This window comes from Leptopilina heterotoma, unplaced genomic scaffold (genome assembly GCF_015476425.1).
Source record: "Leptopilina heterotoma isolate Lh14 unplaced genomic scaffold, ASM1547642v1 Lhet_18, whole genome shotgun sequence".
Classification (NCBI taxonomy): Eukaryota; Metazoa; Arthropoda; class Insecta; order Hymenoptera; family Figitidae; genus Leptopilina; species Leptopilina heterotoma.
Window position 1 is genome coordinate 1,464,960 of NW_025110896.1, and position 24,536 is coordinate 1,489,495.

Sequence of the window (24,536 nt, forward strand, 5' to 3'; positions counted from 1 at the left end):
AACATAACTTCTTAATTCCATATTAATAATATTCTTCTTCATGGAAATATTTTACACAATTGGAAACATTTTAAAGAAATTCACTAAAAAAATAATAAATTAAAAGTAAAAGTTTATTCAATAATAATAAATTAAATATTAAAATTGATAAATTCGTAAAAAAAAACCTGCCAAACAAATAAGCAAAGCTTATAAATTCAAAGAGGCCACAAATATTGTCAGAGAGAGGAAAATTGGAGATAGTAAAAAAAAATAATTTTTAAGTGAATAGAAAATAATAAAATTAAATATGTATTTAAATTATTTTGAAGAGAAAAAAAATAGCAAATCTACTGTGATTTATAAATGCGTTTTTTTAATTTATATTTTTTTTGTGTGTGACTAATTAATGCAGTCACTGCCGTCGCTTGTCTACCGCAACGAAAATCGCTTTTGTGCTTTAAACGCCTAATTGAGAATGCCTCAAGGAGACATCCTTGTGAAAATATCATATCAACATAATCTCATAATTATAATTTCCATAATTTTAGAAATTCCAGAAGCTATTGAAAATAATTTCACTTGAAATTCAAAAGTGCCACTGCGCAGTGGCATTCTTTAAAATCATTTCTTTTTTTAATTTACAAAAATCTGTAATAGCATCGCAATTAAAAAAAAAATTATTAACAGATTTCTTTACTTGGTATCATACGTGCGATTATGTAACAATTTATAAATAAACAGATAATTAATGTTCCTCTGACTACTTTATTTTGAGAAAAGACCATTTTTTTCAATTTTGTTTTTTATAAATTATCGATATTTTTTTCGTAGCATTGAGTTCTTAAGTTTGCTATTTAAAATCGTCAACAAAAAAAAAGAAAATTTTCGAACAGAAGAAAAATTTAAATTATTCAAAAAAAAAAGTTTCGAAAAGATTCAGAATCTTATTAAATGAAGAAGGCCATCAATAACAATTTTTCATACATCACGTATATTGCAATCACATTTTATACGATAGACATCTTTTTGCTGTACAATCAAAATGGAATCGCAAGCTAAATTTAATCTGTACAGATTATTTTTTTCCTTCTGTATAAATTATATTCAATTCACCCACTTTTCATTTTTTTTTACAGTATAACACATATTTTTCTTTTGTTCATTTTTACTATCACTACTGAACTTATAATAGGCGTAAGAATATATTGAAATATTTTCGTATAAAAAACTTTTTGTTTGTATAAAAAGAATTTTAATCACTTGATTCGATTTTTCAGGGTAACATACAAAAAAAATAATAAAAAAAAGACTTACTTTACACTGTAGTTGAACACTCATTGAAACTTTCCTTTAGTTGGTCACTTATAAATTCCCAATATTTCTTTCTTATAACATCATATTTGTCCGCTAAATCTATGCAAAGCTGAAAATAAATAAAATTTTATTTTCGAAAAAATATAAATATTTCTGTTTAGAATTATTTTCTTTTTCATTTAACGAAAAAAAACTATGAATTAGTTAATTATAATTAATAAATTAATTATACCTTAAGAGCATTATCGACGTTAAATAGTGAATCTGGTGGATCGTTTTCTTTATGCCTTTCCTGACAAATGTCAATTATACAAGCGAGTAAATGATTTACTCTACAACCTTCGGAGTACAATTGTTGACATAACTTCATTACTTTTTCATTATAGCCTAAACCCTTGGGATCATTCATTAAAATTCTGAAATTAAATGAAAGAATTTAGTATTTATTTCTTGAAATATTTACCAGTATTTCATAAATTCAAAAAAATAAAAAATGTTTCTTTGGAAAAATACAACTTAATAATGAAAATAAAGAAAGATCAATTATTAATTTAATTAATAATTAATAAATAACTTACCCTTTCAAATAACTCCAAGGGCTCTCATTTCCTTTAACAATATGAATTTTACTTATGGCAAAATCAATTTCACGATCAATAATCTCTGGCTCAAATTTTGTTGTATTATCTAATACGAAATAACGCTGATTCCAGGCTGAATTATTTCGCACATCTTCTAATAGTAACTCTTCGACGTACTCTATTTCCTTATCATATAAACTTTAACAAAAAAGAGAATAAAATTTAAAGCAAGTGTTTAAATAATTATAAATTATATTCACAAAAATTAATTAAAACAGTTACTAAAGTTACTTAAGTTTAGGCCGACGAAATTAAATTAAAAATCTTAAAATTTTTGTAAATAATTGAATTTCGGAGAAAAATTTTATTATTTATAAAGGTAATTAAAATTTTAACGAGAATTTAAAAAAATTTTTGAAGGTAACTGAATTTCTGTGAAGAATTTTATTACTTTTGAAAGTAATTGAAATTTTGATTAGAATTTTATTCAAATTTTTAAAAATAATTGAATTCTTGACGACTTTCTAAAACAATTTTTTGAATAATTGAATTCTGCTAATAAGTTTATTATTTTTTATGAAAATAATTGAATTTTGCAAAAAAAATTTATTAAAATTCCTAAAAATAACTGAATTTCTGGGAGAATTCTGTTTTTTATCAAAACAATTGAATTCTTTCGAAAAATTTTAATAAAATTGTTAAGCATAATTTTTTTCAAGGAATTCGATTAAAATTGTATTGAACTTTTTCAAAAAAAATTAATTCTATCAATTATTGATCAAAATTCCTGCTATAATGCTTTTAATATTCAATTATTATCTAAAACTTTAACTGACACTCACTTTTAAATTAATTTTTATTAGAAAATCCTACGAGAATTCAATTATTTAAATTCAAAAGTAAATAATTTATTGGAGGTATAATTTAATGTTCCTTAAAATTTAATTCTCATAAAGAATTTTATCGATAAATTTTGAAATAATTGAATTCTTTTGACAATTTTAATAAAATTTTTAAGAATAATTACATTTTTCCAGGAATTTGATTAAAATTTTTAAAAAATAATTGAATTCTTGGGAAGAATTTTATTAAGATTTTCAAAAATAATTAAATTCCTGTAAAAAAATTCGGAGAAATTCAATTATTTTTAAAAATTTTAATAAAATTCTTGTCATACCTAAATGAAAAATAAAATTCTTTGCAAATCTTCCAATTACTTTCAGAAATTTTAATAATTTTTTTTTAAAGAATTTAAATATGTTTATTAAATAATAAAAATCTTTGAAGAAATTCAATTATTTTAAAAAATCTTAATAAAATTCTTGGCAAGTATTCAATTATTTTCATAAGTATAAAAATTTTTACAGAAATTCAAATATTTTCAAAAGTTTTAATAAAACTTTTTCGTAGAAATTCCATTAATTTTAATACAATTAAAAAAAATTGTCGATGAGATTCAATAACAATTATTAAAATTTTAATGAAATTCTTTGAAAAAATTCAATTATTCTTAAGAATTTTGATACAATTCTTTATAAGAATTAAATAATTTCCAAAGAATTGAAAATTTTTTAAAATAATTAAAATTTTGCAATGAGTTTTATTATTTATTAATATAATTGAATTTTCGGGATGAATTTTATAAAAATGTTTTTAAATAATTAAATTCTGGTTAAAAATTATACTATTTGTGAAGATAATTGGAAATCCGATTTTCTTAAAATTCAACATTTTTTCTTCTCTTTTATGGGATTTAGCTTAATTTTTTTTGTGCTTTTGGAAAATACTTTACTTATTAAATTGTCTCGAATCATTGGTAAAAAATCTAAAATTATCAAAAATTCGAAAAAATTCAAAAATCCGATTTTCTTAAAATTCAACATTTTTTCTTCTCTTTTATGGGATTTAGCTTCATTATTTTTGTGCTTTTGGAAAATTCTTTACTTATTAAATTGTCTCGAATCATTGGTAAAAAATCTAAAATTATTAAAAATTCGAAAAAACTCAAAAATCCGTTTTTCTTAAAATTCAACATTTTTTCCTCTCTTTTATGGGATTTAGCTTCATTATTTTTGTGCTTTTGGAAAAAACCTTACTTATTTAATAGTCTCGACTCTTTGGTAAAAAATCTAAAATTATCAAAAATTCGAAAAAATTCAAAAATTCAAATTTCTTAAAATTCAACATTTTTTCTTCTCTTTTATGGGATTTAGCTTCATTATTTTTGTGCTTTTAGAAAATACTTTACTTATTAAATTGTCTCGACTCTTTGGTAAAAAATCTAAAATTATCAAAAATTCAAAAAAATTCAAAAATCCGATTTTCTTAAAATTCAACATTTTTTCTTCTCTTTTATGGGATTTAGCTTCATTTTTTTTTGTGCTTTTGGAAAATACTTTACTTATTAAATTGTCTCGAATCATTAGTAAAAAATCTAAAATTATCAAAAATTCGAAAAAATTCAAAAATCCGATTTTCTTAAAATTCAACATTTTTTCTTCTCTTTTATGGGATTTAGCTTCATTATTTTTGTGCTTTTGGAAAATACTTTACTTATTAAATTGTCTCGAATCATTGGTAAAAAATCTAAAATTATCAAAAATTCGAAAAAATTCAAAAATCCGTTTTTCTTAAAATTCAACATTTTTTCCTCTCTTTTATGGGATTTAGCTTCATTATTTTTGTGCTTTTGGAAAATACTTTACTTATTTAATAGTCTCGACTCTTTGGTAAAAAATCTAAAATTATCAAAAATTCGAAAAAATTCAAAAATCCAAATTTCTTAAAATTCAACATTTTTTCTTCTCTTTTATGGGATTTAGCTTTATTGTTTTTGTGCTTTTGGAAAATACTTTACTTATTAAATTGTCTCGACTCTTTGGTAAAAAATCTAAAATTATCGAAAATTATCAAAAATTCAAAAATCCGAATTTCTTAAAATTCAACATTTTTTCTTCTCTTTTATGGGATTTAGCTTCATTATTTTTGTGCTTTTGGAAAATACTTTACTTATTTAATAGTGTCGACTCTTTGGTAAAAAATCTAAAATTATCAAAAATTCGAAAAAATTCAAAAATCCAAATTTCTTAAAATTCAACATTTTTTCTTCTCTTTTATGGGATTTAGCTTCATTGTTTTTGTGCTTTTGGAAAATACTTTACTTATTAAATTGTCTCGAATCTTTGGTAAAAAATCTAAAATTATCAAAAATTCGAAAAAATTCAAAAATCCAAATATCTCAAAATTCAACATTTTTTCTTCTCTTTTATGGGATTTAGCTTCATTATTTTTGTGCTTTTGGAAAATACTTTACTTATTTAATAGTCTCGACTCTTTGGTAAAAAATCTAAAATTATCAAAAATTCGAAAAAATTCAAAAATCCGATTTTCTTAAAATTCAACATTTTTTCTTCTCTTTTATGGGATTTAGCTTCATTATTTTTGTGCTTTTAAAAAATACTTTACTTGTTAAATTGTCTCGAATCATTGGTAAAAAATCTAAAATTATCAAAAATTTGAAAAAATTCAAAAATCCGATTTTCTTAAAATTCACCATTTTTTCCTCTCTTTTATGGGATTTAGCTTCATTATTTTTGTGCTTTTGGAAAATACTTTACTTATTTAATAGTCTCGACTCTTTGGTAAAAAATCTAAAATTATCAAAAATTCGAAAAAATTCAAGAATCCAAATTTCTTAAAATTCAACATTTTTTCTTCTCTTTTATGGGATTTAGCTTAATTATTTTTGTGCTTTTGGAAAATACTTTACTTATTAAATTGTCTCGACTCTTTGGTAAAAAATCTAAAATTATCGAAAATTATCAAAAATTCAAAAATCCGAATTTCTCAAAATTCAACATTTTTTCCTTTCTTTTATGGGATTTAGCTTCATTATTTTTGTGCTTTTGGAAAATACTTTACTTATTTAATAGTCTCGACTCTTTGGTAAAAAATCTAAAATTATCAAAAATTCGAAAAAATTCAAAAATCCAAATTTCTTAAAATTAAACATTTTTTCCTTTCTTTTATGCGATTTAGCTTCATTATTTTTGTGCTTTTGGAAAATACTTTACTTATTTAATAGTCTCGACTCTTTGGTAAAAAATCTAAAATTATCAAAAATTCGAAAAAATTCAAAAATCCAAATTTCTTAAAATTCAACATTTTTTCTTCTCTTTTATGGGATTTAGCTTCATTATTTTTGTGCTTTTGGAAAATACTTTACTTATTTAATAGTTTCGACTCTTTGGTAAAAAATCTAAAATTATAAAAAATTCGAAAAAATCAAAAATCCAAATTTCTTAAAATTCAACATTTTTTCTTCTGTTTTATGGGATTTAGCTTCATTATTTTTGTGCTTTTGGAAAATACTTTACTTATTTAATAGTCTCGACTCTTTGGTAAAAAATCTAAAATTATCAAAAATTCAAAAATCCGATTTTCTTAAAATTCAACATTTTTTCTTCTCTTTTATGGGATTTAGCTTAATTTTTTTGTGCTTTTAGAAAATACTTTACTTATTAAATTGTCTCGAATCATTGGTAAAAAATCTAAAATTATCAAAATTTCGAAAAAATTCAAAAATCCGTTTTTCTTAAAATTCAACATTTTTTCCTCTCTTTTATGGGATTTAGCTTCATTATTTTTGTGCTTTTGGAAAATACTTTACTTATTTAATAGTCTCGAATCTTTGGTAAAAAATCTAAAATTATCAAAAATTCGAAAAAATTCAAAAATCCAAATTTCTAAAAATCAAACTTTTTTTCTTCTCTTTTATGGGATTCAGCTTAATTATTTTTGTGCTTTTGGAAAATACTTTACTTATTAAATTGTCTCGACTCTTTGGTAAAAAATCTAAAATTATCGAAAATTATCAAAAATTCAAAAATCCGAATTTCTCAAAATTCAACATTTTTTCCTTTCTTTTATGGGATTTAGCTTCATTATTTTTGTGCTTTTGGAAAATACTTTACTTATTTAATAGTCTCGACTCTTTGGTAAAAAATCTAAAATTATCAAAAATTCGAAAAAATTCAAAAATCCAAATTTCTTAAAATTCAACATTTTTTCTTCTCTTTTATGGGATTTAGCTTCATTATTTTTGTGCTTTTGGAAAATACTTTACTTATTTAATAGTCTCGACTCTTTGGTAAAAAATCTAAAATTATCAAAAATTCGAAAAAATTCAAAAATCCAAATTTCTTAAAATTCAACATTTTTTCTTCTCTTTTATGGGATTTAGCTTCATTATTTTTGTGCTTTTGGAAAATACTTTACTTATTTAATAGTCTCGACTCTTTGGTAAAAAATCTAAAATTATCAAAAATTCGAAAAAATTCAAAAATCCAAATTTCTTAAAATTCAACATTTTTTCTTCTCTTTTATGGGATTTAGCTTCATTATTTTTGTGCTTTTGGAAAATACTTTACTTATTAAATTGTCTCGACTCTTTGGTAGAAAATCTAAAATTATCGAAAATTATCAAAAATTCAAAAATCCGAATTTCTTAAAATTCAACATTTTTTCTTCTCTTTTATGGGATTTAGCTTCATTATTTTTGTGCTTTTGGAAAATACTTTACTTATTTAATAGTCTCGACTCTTTGGTAAAAAATCTAAAATTATCAAAAATTCGAAAAAATTCAAAAATCCAAATTTCTTAAAATTCAACATTTTTTCTTCTCTTTTATGGGATTTAGCTTCATTATTTTTGTGCTTTTGGAAAATACTTTACTTATTAAATTGTCTCGACTCTTTGGTAAAAAATCTAAATTATCGAAAATTATCAAAAATTCAAAAATCCGTTTTTCTTAAAATTCAACATTTTTTCCTTTCTTTTATGGGATTTAGCTTCATTATTTTTGTGCTTTTGGAAAATACTTTACTTATTTAATAGTCTCGACTCTTTGGTAAAAAATCTAAAATTATCAAAAATTCGAAAAAATTCAAAAATCCGAATTTCTCAAAATTCAACATTTTTTCCTTTCTTTTATGGGATTTAGCTTCATTATTTTTGTGCTTTTGGAAAATACTTTACTTATTAAATTGTCTCGAATCATTGGTAAAAAATCTAAAATTATCAAAAATTCGAAAAAATTCAAAAATCCAAATTTCTTAAAATTCAACATTTTTTCTTCTCTTTTATGGGATTTAGCTTCATTATTTTTGTGCTTTTGGAAAATACTTTACTTATTAAATTGTCTCGAATCATTGGTAAAAAATCTAAAATTATCAAAAATTCGAAAAAATTCAAAAATCCGTTTTTCTTAAAATTCAACATTTTTTCCTCTCTTTTATGGGATTTAGCTTCATTATTTTTGTGCTTTTGGAAAATACTTTACTTATTCAATAGTCTCGACTCTTTGGTAAAAAATCTAAAATTATCAAAAATTCGAAAAAATTCAAAAATCCAAATTTCTTAAAATTCAACATTTTTTCTTCTCTTTTATGGGATTTAGCTTCATTATTTTTGTGCTTTTGGAAAATACTTTACTTATTAAATTGTCTCGACTCTTTGGTAAAAAATCTAAATTATCGAAAATTATCAAAAATTCAAAAATCCGTTTTTCTTAAAATTCAACATTTTTTCCTTTCTTTTATGGGATTTAGCTTCATTATTTTTGTGCTTTTGGAAAATACTTTACTTATTTAATAGTCTCGACTCTTTGGTAAAAAATCTAAAATTATCAAAAATTCGAAAAAATTCAAAAATCCGAATTTCTCAAAATTCAACATTTTTTCCTTTCTTTTATGGGATTTAGCTTCATTATTTTTGTGCTTTTGGAAAATACTTTACTTATTCAATAGTCTCGACTCTTTGGTAAAAAATCTAAAATTATCAAAAATTCGAAAAAATTCAAAAATCCAAATTTCTTAAAATTCAACATTTTTTCTTCTCTTTTATGGGATTTAGCTTCATTATTTTTGTGCTTTTGGAAAATACTTTACTTATTAAATTGTCTCGAATCATTGGTAAAAAATCTAAAATTATCAAAAATTCGAAAAAATTCAAAAATCCAAATTTCTTAAAATTCAACATTTTTTCTTCTCTTTTATGGGATTTAGCTTCATTATTTTTGTGCTTTTGGAAAATACTTTACTTATTAAATTGTCTCGAATCATTGGTAAAAAATCTAAAATTATCAAAAATTCGAAAAAATTCAAAAATCCGTTTTTCTTAAAATTCAACATTTTTTCCTCTCTTTTATGGGATTTAGCTTCATTATTTTTGTGCTTTTGGAAAATACTTTACTTATTCAATAGTCTCGACTCTTTGGTAAAAAATCTAAAATTATCAAAAATTCGAAAAAATTCAAAAATCCAAATTCCTTAAAATTCAACATTTTTTCTTCTCTTTTACGGGATTTAGCTTCATTATTTTTGTGCTTTTGGAAAATACTTTACTTATTAAATTGTCTCGACTCTTTGGTAAAAAATCTAAAATTATCGAAAATTCGAAAAAATTCAAAAATCCGTTTTTCTTAAAATTCAACATTTTTTCCTCTCTTTTATGCGATTTAGCTTCATTATTTTTGTGCTTTTGGAAAATACTTTACCTATTAAATTGTCTCGACTCTTTGGTAAAAAATCAAAAATTATTAAAAATTATCAAAAATCCGAAAAATTGAATTGCTTAAAATTCAACATTTTTTTTTGTCTTTTATACCATTTAGCTTTATTATTATTTGAATTTTTATTCAAGAGAAAAAATGGAAAACTGAAAAAATTTAGAAACTTTTAAAAATTCCAGGCCTTTTTCATGATTTTCCTGATTTCCAGAAGCCTTTTAAAAATTCCATACCATTTTCATGATTTTCCAGATTCTGTAGGAACCCTGCTTTTGTCTGACTTTCTTCTAAATTATCGAATTCAGTGATTTCTGTGGTGAATTTGGTTAAGTTGTAAAATGATTAATTTCTATTTGAATTCGTTTTTTTTTTAATGTAGAAAATCTGATGTTAATTTAATTCTTTTTTCGTTATGCACGGCAAAAAATATTTAGCTGGATGAACTACAGATTTCACTTTAGTAGCGAAATTTTTCAGTGCTTCAATTAATACTTTCGTTATTCTAGAGAAACTTATCGCTATTTCAAGTAAAACTTTTTTCATTGTGTAATAATTATTATTTCTTTGAAAAGTATTTAATTTAAAATGGCTTTATAAAATAAGCAATGCAAAAGATGACCCAGATACTAATTGTAATTGTTCTAGCCATAGTTTAAGTCTAGTAATGTAAATTCTATTTAAATTGAGACCATTGAGTGAAATTATTTAAATTTTAGTTAGTTAAATCTCTTTTTTAGGTTATAATAATTATTTCTTTAAAATTTTTTAAATTGTTTAAAATAAGCAGCCCCATACAACATTCCCGCGCGCTTGCGCGCGGATAGTTTGGCTAGTTTATTATATATTATTCATTTATTTATGAAAATTGTAAATGTAACTCTTTTAAAATTCAATAAATAATTTATGAGGCAAACAAAAAAGACACAAAAATTCAGAATTTTCTTATGAATTCGAAAAATTTAATTTCATCCTGTACTTTTAATAAAAATCCCCGACTTTCCCCTGATTTCCCTGACCTGTGTCAATCTTGTTCTTCGTCGACAGAAACTTTGGTAACTTCAGTTATTGTTTGATGATAATCATTGAAATTAATAAAATAACTTACTTAAATGTTCTAATAACCCATTGACGATGCTGCCAGGCGTGATAATTTTTAGCGTCCAATTTTAATATCATTGCAGTGAATTCTAATTCATAACTGGGATCCTTCAGCAATTCCACAATGACCTGCCTGTGATGCCAAAGTTGATAGTTTTTCGAATTCTTCTTCATCAAAAAATTTATACATTTCAATTCCTTCTCGAGATCACTGCCTAATGATTTAAGAATCTCTCTCCTGTACGTCCAAACAGTGTAATTTGCTGGATTTAAATTAGCACAGTCTAAAGTTAATTCCAATGCTCTTTGTGATTTTTCTCCTGATTTTAAAACTGCTCTAAAATAGTCGAAAGCATCCTTGACTGTAAATGAAAAAAACCGAATTGAAAATAGAGCAAAATTAATATTTATATTAATATTAATATTAATAATTAAAGATTAATAATCAAGCTTATTACGATTTATTACATTTATTATTATAACAAAAAAAGATAACAATACTCTATTCGTAATAACAACAATATAACAATGTTAAAAAACTTGTTAATTTTTAGCAATTTTACAGAAAATTTTCAAAATATTTAAAAGTTGACTCATTTGGAAAATTTAAAAGTAAATAAATGCAATAAATACAAGAAAATAAGTCAGAAAAAACAGAAAAATAAAGAAAAACACAAAAGAAAGGTTATGTATCTTAGTGCCGCTCTTTTTTCTGAATGAACCAAAGAAATTCGTATAAATTACTGAACGTTTAGCAAAGAGTAACAAATCAAGATTTTCAATATTATAATCAAAAAGAAAACCTTACATTTTTCCGAATAGGGGATAGAAACAATAGGTTCCGGACCATCATCCTGAGGTACGGGAACAACATCTCGCCATTCGTTTCTGTCTCTATAAAATATCCTTTTGGACCGTTTAAACGCTTCATCGAATATTGATTCATCATCTGAACTATCTGACATATTTTCTTTTAATATTAATTATATAATAAAAAAAATATATTTTCAAAACAATATCAATCGGCTTATCTAAAAAGTTTCAAGTTAAAAACTAACCTCTCTATACTCATAAAGTTCTGCACACACGTTGGAATGACATTTTAAGGGTTTATCCACACTTTTTATTTATGAAAAAAGCGCGCGAAATTTGACTCCTTTGCCGTTTCTTTCCAACAAAATAATTTAAATAATTTATAATGTAAGTTATAAATTAATAATAAATTATTATATTTCTAATAATATTCTTTATTATAATTTCTTTATTGTAAATAAAGATACCCATTAATTATTAATTATAAATAAATAAACCCATCGATTATAAATAAAATATACCCAACGATTATAAATAAATAAACCAAATGAATTATTTTTTAACATTATTAAATTAATTTTATTTCTCCGCAAAATTTATTTCAAGATTATAATTGCTCTTAGAATAAAAAAATCTAACTGAAATCTTTCAAAATGACTGCTTACAAAATTTTTGTATCACTCAACAGTTTTTACACGTCTTACATTTTTTTTTCTTTAAGCAACTCGCACGATTGTAAAAAAAAAGAAATTAAAACTATTATTGTCAATTGTGCAAGGCACTTAATTTGCAATATAAAAATAAATACTGTATTCATCCAAATATATTATTCAGCTAAATAATCAGTCTCTTACAAGATTTCCTTCGATGTTGGAGTGACGAAGTATTTTTTATTCTTCCTCAGGAACGAGCGACTAAAACCAAAACATTATTAACCATTATTATTTTATTTTCATGTTTTATTCATATTAAAAAAAATTAATAAATAAATATAAATTTTGATGATATAGAAAATAAATCCATGTAAATTTTGATGATATAAAAAATAAATGAATATAAATTTTAATGGTAGAAAAAAATAAATAAATATAAATTTTTATGGTAAAAAAAAATAAATAAATATAAATTTTAATAATATAAAAAAATAAATAAATATAAATTTCGACAGTATAAAAATGCAAACCTTGAATTTAATGGAGTATGAAAGAATCCCCTAGACGTTGAATGTTTAAATAGTGATTCAGTTGAAGGCGTGTGTCTCAATTCTCCAGTTTGTGGTGTTCCAGTTTCATGAGTACTATCCGAATTCACAAAATTAGCCCAATAATCAGAAGGAATTCTTAACAAACTTTCGACGATCTATAAAAAAAGAAAATTAAATTAATTATAAAATTATAATTTGAAATTATCAACTATTGATTTTCGAATTAGAAAAGAAAACTTATTTACAGCAGCTTGATTTTTTGTTTCGCTGAGCATCGACATGACGGACGGTTCCTGACAACTGTAACCAACTAAAGTTGGACCAAAAACTTTGGCAAGATTACTAATTGGCATTTTACACTCAGGACTGCTCGATACACGTTGTAAATGTAAAATTAGAAAAGCAAGAGTGTCACGATTCGGTTGTGGAAGTTCCGAAATCGCTTGATACAGCGCAGCGTCCGAATCCTGTTTATCTGATAAAGCGACAGCGCGTACGAAATCTGCCCATAATCCAACGGTAATTATAGGTTCTTTTAAAGATCTGAAAATAAAATAAAAAACGTTATTTTATAAATAATATTTCTTTTTGGTCTTTTTATTTTTTTCTTCCTTTTCGGCTTTTTTTAGCTTTTAGTTTTTTTACTTCTTTTTGATACTTTACAAATATTTATTTTACAAATACTTATTCTTCTTCTAAATATTTTCTTTAGATATTTTGTTGTTCTATTAATGATTTTTCTTGAAAATTATTAATTTATTCACTAAAATAAATTCAAAGTGTCTGTAATTATTTATAGTTTATTATAAAGAAAATAATTATTTATTAGAAAAGAATTTACCGGAGAAAGTCCTTGAGTGTTGAGCAAATTGTCGCAATGTCAACTTTCGATAGATTCGGCGCACCTTTGCCTTTGAGAAATCTTTCTTTTAATAATTTTACTTCCGCGGAACCGCCACTAACTCTGTACAATCCTTGCTCGCTCATTCCTCGAAGTTCTACTTCGTTTATGCAATGTACCACTAATGAAGGTACCATTGGAGGAACCATCGGTGTATAGTCCGCGATTGTGCCCTAAAATAGACAATAAATAACGAATTTACATCGAATAATGAATAAATATTGAATCTCAAAATTGTAATTTAAAATCTTTAATTTTAAATAATTCTTACCGAAACGCCTCTCATTGTGGGCGTATTTCCCGCTGGAATACAAGGAAGTGGAACAAATTCTTTACATTCCACGTGAGTATTAGCACGACAGTCTTTACATTTTAATGCTACTTTTCCAAAACGAATTCTATGAGAAAAATTCCAGAGTAAATTAATTTGTCTAAAATAAAATTCTCTATACAAGAAAGAAAGAATTCACAATTACCTTTTGCCACAATGTGAACAAATTTCTGGCTTAATGACAGTTTTAACATTAAAATTGTGTCCCCTCGTAATTTTCGGACTAAGAGTATAGCCACCGATATTGGGACTTGGTTTAAAGACATTTTCAGAATCAGACTCCGATGAATTTTCTCCAGAAGACTAAAAAAAACAACAAATTAAGAACATGTTTCTTTTTACAATATTCTCAACAATAAAATACCTTAAGAGGATTCCTATTATCCTTTTTACTCGGTGAATTTTTCGTTTTGTTTTCATTACTTTTCTGTCTACCGCGTAAATTATGTAAAGGAGTTTGAGGATCCTTATTTTCATTGCCGGGAATAGTTTCAATAACAGAAGTTGCTGTTATCGGTCCATCTCTATTCACCGAAACAATTGTTTTGGCAATCAATCGATCAGAAATATTGCGATCTGCTATTTTCTGCAAAGAACTTCGTCTCTTTTTTAAACCGTAGTCCCCACTAGGTCTGTGCTCTTTCCATTCGCGTTTATTTCTCTGCTGAAGAATAAAACTCGTGTCTAAATCGTCCTCCGACTTAGAATAACAACTCAAATCACTTAAAATTGACGCAGTGGAGTCCAGCTCCGCTATCGGGTTTAATCTGAAAATAAAATCATTAAATCATTAGTAAAAAAAAAGTAAATTAAGTAATTAAAAAAGTAAATTATTAGTAAATAAAAAATAAATAAATAAATTGAACAATAAATAAAATTTTATTACCTATCAGTATAATAATCCTTTCCGTACGCGTTCCCATGAAATCCATTCATTGACGCATTATTTAAAAATTGTAGTTTTTCTCTAGTTTCATCATTTATATTTCTTCCGCCATCATTGAACAAGAGATCTCTTGCTAATTTTATTTGTCTTTCCTGTAAAAGAAAAACAATTCTAAAAACTTCTTAATAAACAAAAGTAAATTTGAAAATAAATTTCCGTAGGAAATTCACTTAATTCACTTACAAGAGAATTTCTTTCATCTTCGGCGTGTCTACGTTTCATTTTCTCTTCGTCTAATAATCTTCTTGCGTGGCTCAACATTTTATCAAGAATTGATGCTTCCTGATGTGATTTTTCCAAAGCTGCGTGTAATCGTTGACATTCCTGTACAGACGTCAACCATTTTTGACGCATTTCCTCCTGATTTATTGCAAACTGAAGAAATTCTGTGAAACAAAAAAATAATGAAAAATGCAATAGAAATTAATTACAATATGATTAAAATTCAACTGTACCTAACCTCAAAATAGTCACAAATCGAATAAAATCGTAAATTAACAATCTTTACATGTAAAACTAATAAAAAAAGCTAAATTATAGCATAGTGGATAAATTTTAAATTACTAATTTCTTATTTCTTGTCTGCTATTTATACAAATATACAAAAATATACAACAAATAAAAAGAAGCAATTTCAAACAATTTCAGCAATTTTTCAATTCTAAAATTTCATTTTGATTATTACCATACTCACAGTACGAATCTGAATACGTGAGTTAATTAAAATACTAAAAATTTATACGAGCAGTTTATAAAATAATGCTAAAAATGATTAAAAAGATTAAAAATAAGAAAATAACCGCCGGTGAAAACTAACCTCCTTCACATGATCCGTTGACCAGAGTATTTGTACATCGAACCAATTCATCATAACTGGCTAATACTGACAATGTGGACATTGTGACTTCTAATTAAAGCTTATTTTACTTAAGCTTCAATTTAGAAAATTATTTTAAAACAAATAATTTTATGTCAAATAACGCACTCTTCGTTTACATTCATAACGATCTTATGGTTCAAACAGGAACATTTCCATAAAGACTGTGAAATACTGAAAAGTTATTGGAAGCAATTTCTTCCGCAATTTACATGTATCCACCAATGCACATCAAGCTGTAAGTATCTCTTCCATTTTGATTTATCTATTATCTAGAAATTTTTAAAATAAAAACTCCACTGTATTATTCTCATAAGAACCACTATGTTTAGTAACAGAATTTTCGGTCTATAATTTCCGTTTCAAAAAATTGGGAAAAAGTTAATATTCAATAATTATCATCAATAGAGCAGGAGAATATTAAAGATGAATTATCTACACATCATTTTATTACAATAGCAAAAAGATAATGACTTTTGTATTGTCAGATAGCCAGTAGCGGATATAGTCAAATTGGTTTTGGAGAAAGTGGAAAACAATTATAAGAAAATTTTATTTTGAACTCGACGATATATTGTTATATTTAGAAAGAAAGGAAAATTTACTAAACTTGTGAAAAAATTGTATTAAATAGAGAACAACAAAGAGAATAATTAAAAATTTAAAAATTTTCAATTTTTCTAAAACGTTTAAATATAGGTACGCCCCTGTAGTGCAACACACATACAAATGCACACGAATATATGCACAAAGCCAAAATATTTAGTTGTGTGCACGCCGTTCACTTGCACGAGGTTGTGTGTTGAGTGTTCTTACTTTCAGATTTGTTTTGCTCATAATATTTAATCATCCATGAATTTCTCTTGATACATATTGCAAATTAAAACAATAAATGTGAGTTTAAATTACAATCCAGCGTTAAAGATATACAATAATAGAAAGATTTTGTGAAATTTTGTTTATGTGCTTTCATTTCACCAAGTATTATAAAAGAGTGGCGCAGTGGAAACAAATTTTTCTTAAAATTCACTATTTTCAGGTTTTTATACCCCTTTCTTTTCTGAAATTACCAAAAAACCAACTTCTATGATATTCATTATAATTCTAAAGTTTTATTAAACTCAGAAAATCATTTCTCTCTCTCTAGTTTTCTATAAAACTCCTGAAAAAATTTCGATAATAAAAATAAATCATGATTCCCTTTCTCCCAAGCGTAAATTTGTGAAAAGAAATTCTCTCCTGCCTGTATGGGTACTTGTAATGGAGTTCTTTTATATTCAAAGAGTGATGGAAATTTTGATAAAATAAAAGAAAGCAACTTGAAAAATCTTTGAAGAATTATTTTGCAGTAATTTCAAACCGGAAGAGAATGACAATTACTGATAGTGCACGTTATATACCTAATTATATATACACAGTATTATCTAATTTTTATTTAAATTTTTCTGTTTTTGATTTATTTGAAAATAATTTTACGAATTGTTTCAACAAAATTCTGATTGTTACAATCGTTAAAATTAAGAGAATTTTAATAATTTGATATACTAAAATTTCAATTCATATTTGAGGTTATTGTAGAACAGTAAAAATCGTGGAATTTTTATAGAAGGAGAAAACTGAATATCTAAAATTATAATTATTATAATTTTTATTTTTAAATGTTTTCAACTTTTAAATAATGTACTGAAAATCATTGCATTCTTGCAAAGTATTATTTATTAAAAAATTTGAAAATAATTGAAGTAATTTCAAGAATTTTATCAACAATTTTTTCAATAATTGAATTCTTTCGAGAAAATGTAATAAAAATTGTATTAAAAATAATTTAATTCTTTTGAAGAATTTATTTCAATTTTCTTGAAAATAATGAAGTTTTTTAAAATAATTTTAATTGAAAATTTTGAAAATAATTGAATTTAAATAATATTTTTAAAAATAATTATATTCATTCGAGAAATTTTATTATAATTGTATTGAAAATAATTGAATTTCTCAGTAGAATATTATTATTTACAAAAATAATTGAATTCTTGACAAGAATTTTACAATTTATATAAAAATAATTGAATTGTTTCGAAGAATTTTATCAGAATTGTGGAAAATAATTGAATTTTTATTAAAACTCTTGAAAATAATTGAATTTAAATAATATTACAATAATAATTGAATTCTTGACGAGAATTTTACAATTTATAAAAATAATTCAATTGCTTCGAAGAATTTTATCTCAATTTTTGAAAATAATTGAACTTTTTGAAGGAATTTTATTAAAAATTTATGAATCACAAGTTTTGAACGTTCAAATGAACAAAATATTTTTTATAAAAAATATTTCCAGAAATTACTGATTGCAATGAAAATTAAAAACCAATTTTACATTTAGAAACTTGAGAATTAATTTTTTTATAGTTAAGCGGAAATTTATTACAATAAAAATTTAATTTGAACGTGGAATAATTGAATTGTTTCGAAGAATTTTATCAAAATTGTTGAGAATAATTGAATTCTTATTAAAATTCTTAAAAATAATTGAATTGAAATAATATTTTTAGAAATAATTGTATTATTTCGAGAAATTTTATTATAATTGTATTGAAAATAATTCAATTTCTCAGTAGAATTTTATTATTTACAAAAATAATTGAATTCTTGACAAGAATTTTACAATTCAAAAAAATAATTCAATTGGTTTGAAGAATTTTATCTGAATTTTTGAAAATAATTGAACTTTTTGAAGGAATTTTATTAAAAATTTTGAAAATAATAATTTTTTTAAAAGAATTTCAGCAAAATTGTCGAAAATAATTGAATTTTTACTAAAATTCTTGAAAATAATTTAATTGCTCTAATAAATATTATTATTTATGAGAATAATGAATTTCTTGCAAAAAACGTTATTAAAATTTTTTGATAATATGAATTTTGAATCAAACTCTTAAAAATAATTGAATTTAAATAATATTACAATAATAATTGAATTCTTGACGAGAATTTTACAATTTATAAAAATAATTCAATTCCTTTGAAGAATTTTATCTGAATTTTTGAAAATAATTGAACTTTTTGAAGGAATTTTATTAAAACTTTTGAAAATAATGATGTTTTGAAATGAATTTCATCAAAATTGTCGAAAATAATTTAATTTATATTAAAATTCTTGAAAATAATTGAATTGCTCTAATTAATTATTATTATTATTATTATTTTGAGAATAATGAATTTCTTGCAAATAATGTTATTAACATTTTTGAATAATATGAATTTTGAATCTATAATCATTCAAAAATTAATGTTTATTCTTGAAAATATAAAGTTTTTTAATTTTCAAAATAATTTAAGAAACCGAATACCGCGTATCATTTGCTAGTGATTTATATTTTGTTAAATAAAAAATTTTTTTTAGATGTCGGGTGAAGAGTACGATAGTGAAATGGATTGTTCGGATTCGGACTGTGGAGATACGGGTTATGAGGACTATTACAATGTTCAACCTTGGGGAGGCGAAGCTGACAATGACGTTGATCCGGATCAAGGACGAAAGGATCCCGAATACGCAATTCACGATTGTCTTCGAGTTGAAGAAGTCGAGAGGTTATTAAACGAAAATGTTGAGGTTTTAAGTAATAATCTTCACATTACACCGTCCTTAGCCAAAGTCCTGCTTCATACACACGATTGGGCTTTGCAAGATGTTCTCGCCAAGTATCGCACAAATTCTTCAAATTTTCTCGTCACTTCGAAAGTGAAACCCCTACATCCGCCAGATCCGTCGTGTGCTCTTAAAATTCAAAGAGGTGGATTTTGCACAGTCTGCGTTACTATTTGTCCACCGGAAAGATTCGCTCTTCTCACGTGTGGACATTCTTTCTGTAAAGAATGCTGGTGCATGCATTTTGAAGTTCAAATCACTCAAGGCATCTCAACTGGTAAATAATTTTTTATTCGTACGAATTTATTATTTTTAAATCAAGGCAAATTAAACGAAAACGATCTCGGACGTTAAAGTATATTTAATTCTAATTTATTATTTTTATTTATATTATTTGTATTTTTTGAATATTTATTCACATGAGATTTTGTTTTTTATTTGTATTATTTTTATTTATTTACATGTGGTTTTGTTCTTTATTTCTCATTTCCTAATCGATTCGTAGGAATCAGTTGTATGGCGCAAGAGTGCGACGTTTTGGTACCAGAAGATTTTGTGCTCACGCTTTTGACAAAACCGAGTATGCGAGAAAGATATCAGCAATTTGCTTTTCGAGATTATGTTAAATCACATCCGCAATTGAGATTTTGTCCGGGTCCTAATTGTCAAATTGTCATGCGATCCAAGGAACATCGAGCTAAACGAGTCAAGTGCTCGTCATGCAAAAGTATATTTTGGTAAGTTTTTGTCATTTTTTGTTGTCAATATTTGCATTCATGATTAGACTTGCTACAAATCAGGGAAGTCAGGAAAAGTAGAATTATTCAGGGATTTTTTTTAAAGTACAGGAAAAAGTTAAATTTTTATAATTCATAAGAAAATTCTTTTTTGTTTGCCTCATGAAATTACCACGAATTCTTATACAAAACCTTCAATTTTTTATATTTCTGACAATAATTTCTTTTTAAATAACTTAATTATTTAAGAAATAATTTTACTTAAAAGTAATACAATTTTTCTCAAAAATTCAATTATGTTCAAATTTTTTTTTAAATTCTCGTAAAAATTTTAATTATCTTTATAAATAATAAAATTATTCTTCGAGATTTAATTATTTTCAACAATTTTTCTCAATTCAATGATTTTTAAAAACATTTTTTAAAAGAATTCAATTATTTAAAAAAATTTTTAATAAAATTCTACTCAAACATTTAATCATTTTGATAAATAATAAAAATTTCACGAGAATTCTATCATTTTCAAATTTTTGACAAACTTCGCAATAATTAAATTATTTTCATAAATAATAAAACTCATCGCATAATTTCAATTATTTTTAATACAATTTTAATCAAATTCCTAGAAAAATGTTATATTATTCTTAAAAATTATATTAAAATTCATCGAAAAAATTTAATTATTTAAAAATTTGTTGATAAATTTCTTTATGATAATTCAATTTTAAAAAACATTTAATTATTCAGTAAATTATTTAATTTAGTATTTAAATAATTTAATTCTTGTAGAATTTTCAAATAAAAATTGATTCAAAAATGAATTTTAGTTAAAATTTTAGATAATAATTGAATATTAAATCCACGAATTTTTAGAAATAATTGAATTTTGAAAAAGCTGCAAATGATTGCAGAAATTTAATTATTTTCAAAAATTTTAATAAAATCCTTTGCAAAATTTAAATTATTTTTTCAAAAGTAATTAAATTTTTCTCAGAAATTCAAAGTTCAAAAACTTTCAAAAATTCTCTACAACATTTCAATTATTTTTAAAAATAATAAAATGCTCTAAAATTCAATTGTTTTTAAAAATTGTCCTCAATTCAATGATTGTCAATATCTATTATTTTAATATTATTTTTTAAAAGAATTCAATTAGTTAAAAAAATGTTAATAAAATTTAATTTTTGTATTTTAATAATTGAATTCTCGTAGAAAAACGTTTGAAATTAAAATCTTGGAAAATTTGAATTTTTTTATACTTTTAACTAACAATTCTTTAGAATTAAATTTTTTGAAGAAGTTTATTTTAATTTTTTTAAAATGATTTGAAGTTTTTATTTTCTAAAATATATTTAATTGAAGAATTTACGAATAAACGAAATTTCGTAAAATTGAATTTTAAGCAATTAAAGAAATTCGTAAATAAATGTCATATAGAACATTTTTTTGAGTAGGTAATAATTTTTAGAGTGAATCAGAATATTCTTTAGGGTCAGGGGAAAAGTCAGAATTTTGTCTTTTGAAATCAAGGAAAATTCCGGGAAAAACAAAATTTAATGTTTGTTTCAACCCTGTTGATAAAATTGTTTTTTAAAATTAACTAATTTTTTAGTTTTCGATGTGGTATGGACTATCATGCGCCGACTGATTGTAATACCATTAAAAAATGGTTGACAAAATGTGCAGACGATTCAGAAACTGCAAATTATATCAGTGCCCATACCAAAGACGTAAGTTCAAACTAAACAGAAGAAAACTTTTCTTTATATTAATTATGCGCAATAGAATAGATTTCTTTAAGTTTTGTTTTTTATCTTTGCGTCTTAATTCTGTTTCAGTGTCCAAAATGTCATATTTGTATAGAGAAAAACGGAGGTTGTAATCACATGCAGTGTTACACTTGTAAACACGAATTTTGTTGGATGTGCCTTGGTGACTGGAAAGCACACGGAAGTGAATATTATGAATGTTCACGTTACAAGGAAAATCCAAATATTGCTCATGAAAGCGTTCACGCTCAAGCTAGAGAAGCTCTTAAAAAGTATCTTCATTATTACGAAAGGGTAACTAAATTTTCACACAGAAATTTCAATTTTATTTTTAAATCAAAACAATGACCTTAAAATATTTTCAAGTTCTTCAATATTTTAATACTTTAATTTCAATTTCAATTACAATTACAATTTCAATTTCGTATTTCAATATTTTAATTTCAAGATAATATTAGATATTAAATATTTTTTAAGACTAAACCAGTTATAAATTTCAATTCCGTTCTCAATTTGAATGTTTTTTATTTTTATTAAAATATTGACAAATATTGACAATTTTCCAGTGGGAGAATCACAGTAAATCTTTAAAGTTAGAACAACAGACCTTGGAGGTCATAAAAATGAGGATTAATAAGAAAGTAATGAATGCAAGTGGAACTTGGATCGATTGGCAACATTTGTACGAAGCTGCCTCTTTATTGGCTCGCTGTCGTTACACTTTACAATACACATATCCTTATGCTTACTATATGGAGGCAGGGCCACGAAAAGAATTGGTATGAACAAAAAAAAATTCAAAATTTCCAAAACTCTCAAAAGAACAAAAAATAATTTTTATTTTCAAAAATTTAGTTTGAATATCAACAAGCTCAATTGGAGGCCGAAATAGAGAATCTCTCGTGGAAAATTGAAAGAGCTGAGACAACTGATCGTGGAGATTTGGAGAATCAGATGGATATTGCAGAAAAACGTCGTGTCACGTTATTAAAAGATTTTCTCGATGTCTAAAAGAACTTAAATTATGGTTTTCTTTTCAATTAATATATGAGTCGAATAATGAATTAGGGAAAAGAAGGATTCTAGATTCTCTTTAAGAGAACACGAAAAGAGAAAACTCGACAAATTCAGTGAAGTTTACTGAGTATTGTAAATAGTTAAACAATTAATTCAGTGTCAAAGGAAGCAAAAGAATTGCAATGAAAATTTGAAAAAGTAACGATTATTTATTAATTATGTGAGAAATCCATTTTACTGCTATATTCATACGATATTTAGCTATTCTTGTAAAGTTCTTTGACTTAGATAAATGCGCTAGACTGAAATTTTCTTGTTATAAGGAATTCGTGCAAATTCATACTCAAATAATACTTGAAAATTATTCAAGTTTTATTTTTCCTTAGCAATTTTTTTTTTGAATTGTACTTTTGTACCGTTTATTTTTAGTTATAATTTTTTTATTTTATTCAAAAATTCGCAGAAAGGTGCGAATTTTTAATAAAACATTTTTAATGTTTAGAAATCTCTTTTTTTTGTTGCAAAAAGAGATTTGAATATTTAGAAAAGGGAATCAGAAAATATGAATTTTCTTTTTTTGTGAATAATTTGTTTACTTGATAATGTATAAAAAAAATGCCGAATACTTTTTTTTAGTAAACAAATTTCTATTTTAATTTATAAATTCTGGAATTGCGCGACAAAATTCTAAGAATCTAATTCTTTAAATCATATAATTCAATTGTATGTAATTATCTAATTATGTATCAACAAACCTAAAATCTTTAGATGAGGGATCAAATTTTATCTGTTGTAATCTCTATTGTAATTTGTAATTGCAAGTTTGTCATTACTTGCTTCTAAGTATTGTTAATATTAAGGAAACAAAAAAAAAAAATTAATGGGAAAATAAATAATAAAGCTGATGTCCTTTGATAATAATGTTTCTTGTAAATAATTGCACAAGTATACTATATATATGACTGAGTGTTGTTTTTTAATGAATATATGTACTGTTTATGCAACGATTAAAGTCACATGTGAAACTTAGACTTAGGCCATCACTGTTTTTCCAAGTATTTAATTAAATATATCGTTATAATTAATTAATTAGTCTGTAGTAATCCCGATGATAAAATTTCAAGTAATTATAAATTGAAAAATACATCGCTTGGTCAATGTAATAATAACTAATCTCAAATAAAAGTACATAATTTCAATTTTTTATTTTTCTTTACATCATCGGAATTTTTTTTTGGTCGTATTTAAAAAAAGAATTCTTTTTTAAATTCTTTGTCAGATGTAAATTATTTTCAATTTCTCAATGGAATTTAATTATTTTCAAAATTTTTTTTTAAATTCTGAGAAATTCAATTATTTTAAAAACTTTAAATAAAATTCTTAACAAGAAATTAATTATTTTCATGAATAATAATATTTTTCTCCGGAATTCAATTATTTTTAAAAATTTTGATAAAATTCTTCCTAAAAATTCAATTTTAAGAAATATTCAATCATTAAATAAATTTATTTTTGTATGTAAATAATTAAATTTTCGAAAAATTTATTAAAAAATGAATTTCAGGAAAAAGTGAAAATTTTATCTGGAAATCAGGGAAAAATAAAATTAAAGTTTTGTGGCAATCCTGATAGAAGAAATATTTAAATTGAGCGCGCAAATCGTGAAAAACGCCCCCGCGTTGTATAAAGTGAAAACAAAAATCGAAATATCGACGAAACTATACACAGCTTTATGTGTGTTGTCTGTGTT

General features: G+C 24.1%; 3 protein-coding genes across 6 annotated transcripts in view; 1 reads left to right on the forward strand and 2 right to left on the reverse strand.

Moving 5' to 3' along the window:
* LOC122499935 (protein farnesyltransferase/geranylgeranyltransferase type-1 subunit alpha) overlaps nucleotides 1-11,610 on the reverse strand; it is a 76,561-nt gene extending 64,951 nt beyond the window's left edge. For all 4 annotated transcript variants that reach the window (XM_043608535.1, XM_043608536.1, XM_043608539.1 and 1 more), the window contains exons 1-5: nucleotides 11,351-11,610; nucleotides 10,550-10,904; nucleotides 1,875-2,075; nucleotides 1,529-1,712; nucleotides 1,297-1,405 (exon numbers count right to left, since the gene is read on the reverse strand). In XM_043608535.1, the coding sequence (XP_043464470.1) occupies nucleotides 1,298-1,405; nucleotides 1,529-1,712; nucleotides 1,875-2,075; nucleotides 10,550-10,904; nucleotides 11,351-11,507 (1,005 nt within the window). In that variant the 5' untranslated portion in view covers nucleotides 11,508-11,610 and the 3' untranslated portion in view covers nucleotide 1,297. The remainder of the gene's footprint in view (nucleotides 1-1,296; nucleotides 1,406-1,528; nucleotides 1,713-1,874; nucleotides 2,076-10,549; nucleotides 10,905-11,350) is intronic.
* Nucleotides 11,611-11,907: 297 nt separating this feature from the next.
* Nucleotides 11,908-15,820, reverse strand: LOC122499941 (rac GTPase-activating protein 1-like). Its single transcript, XM_043608546.1, has 10 exons — nucleotides 15,555-15,820; nucleotides 14,921-15,123; nucleotides 14,678-14,829; nucleotides 14,156-14,558; nucleotides 13,937-14,094; nucleotides 13,732-13,858; nucleotides 13,401-13,633; nucleotides 12,805-13,102; nucleotides 12,539-12,714; nucleotides 11,908-12,269 (listed from the first exon to the last, which is right to left on the reverse strand). The coding sequence occupies exons 1-10, from the start codon at nucleotides 15,634-15,636 to the stop codon at nucleotides 12,206-12,208; spliced, it is 1,896 nt and encodes a 631-aa protein (XP_043464481.1). The 5' UTR covers nucleotides 15,637-15,820; the 3' UTR covers nucleotides 11,908-12,205.
* A 553-nt stretch (nucleotides 15,821-16,373) lies between these two features.
* On the forward strand, nucleotides 16,374-23,231 carry LOC122499942 (potential E3 ubiquitin-protein ligase ariadne-2). Its single transcript, XM_043608547.1, has 7 exons — nucleotides 16,374-16,508; nucleotides 19,018-19,540; nucleotides 19,769-20,000; nucleotides 21,613-21,730; nucleotides 21,839-22,063; nucleotides 22,336-22,548; nucleotides 22,625-23,231. Exons 2-7 carry the CDS (start codon nucleotides 19,018-19,020, stop codon nucleotides 22,778-22,780), a joined length of 1,467 nt encoding a protein of 488 aa, XP_043464482.1. The 5' UTR covers nucleotides 16,374-16,508; the 3' UTR covers nucleotides 22,781-23,231.
* Nucleotides 23,232-24,536: the final 1,305 nt, after the last annotated feature.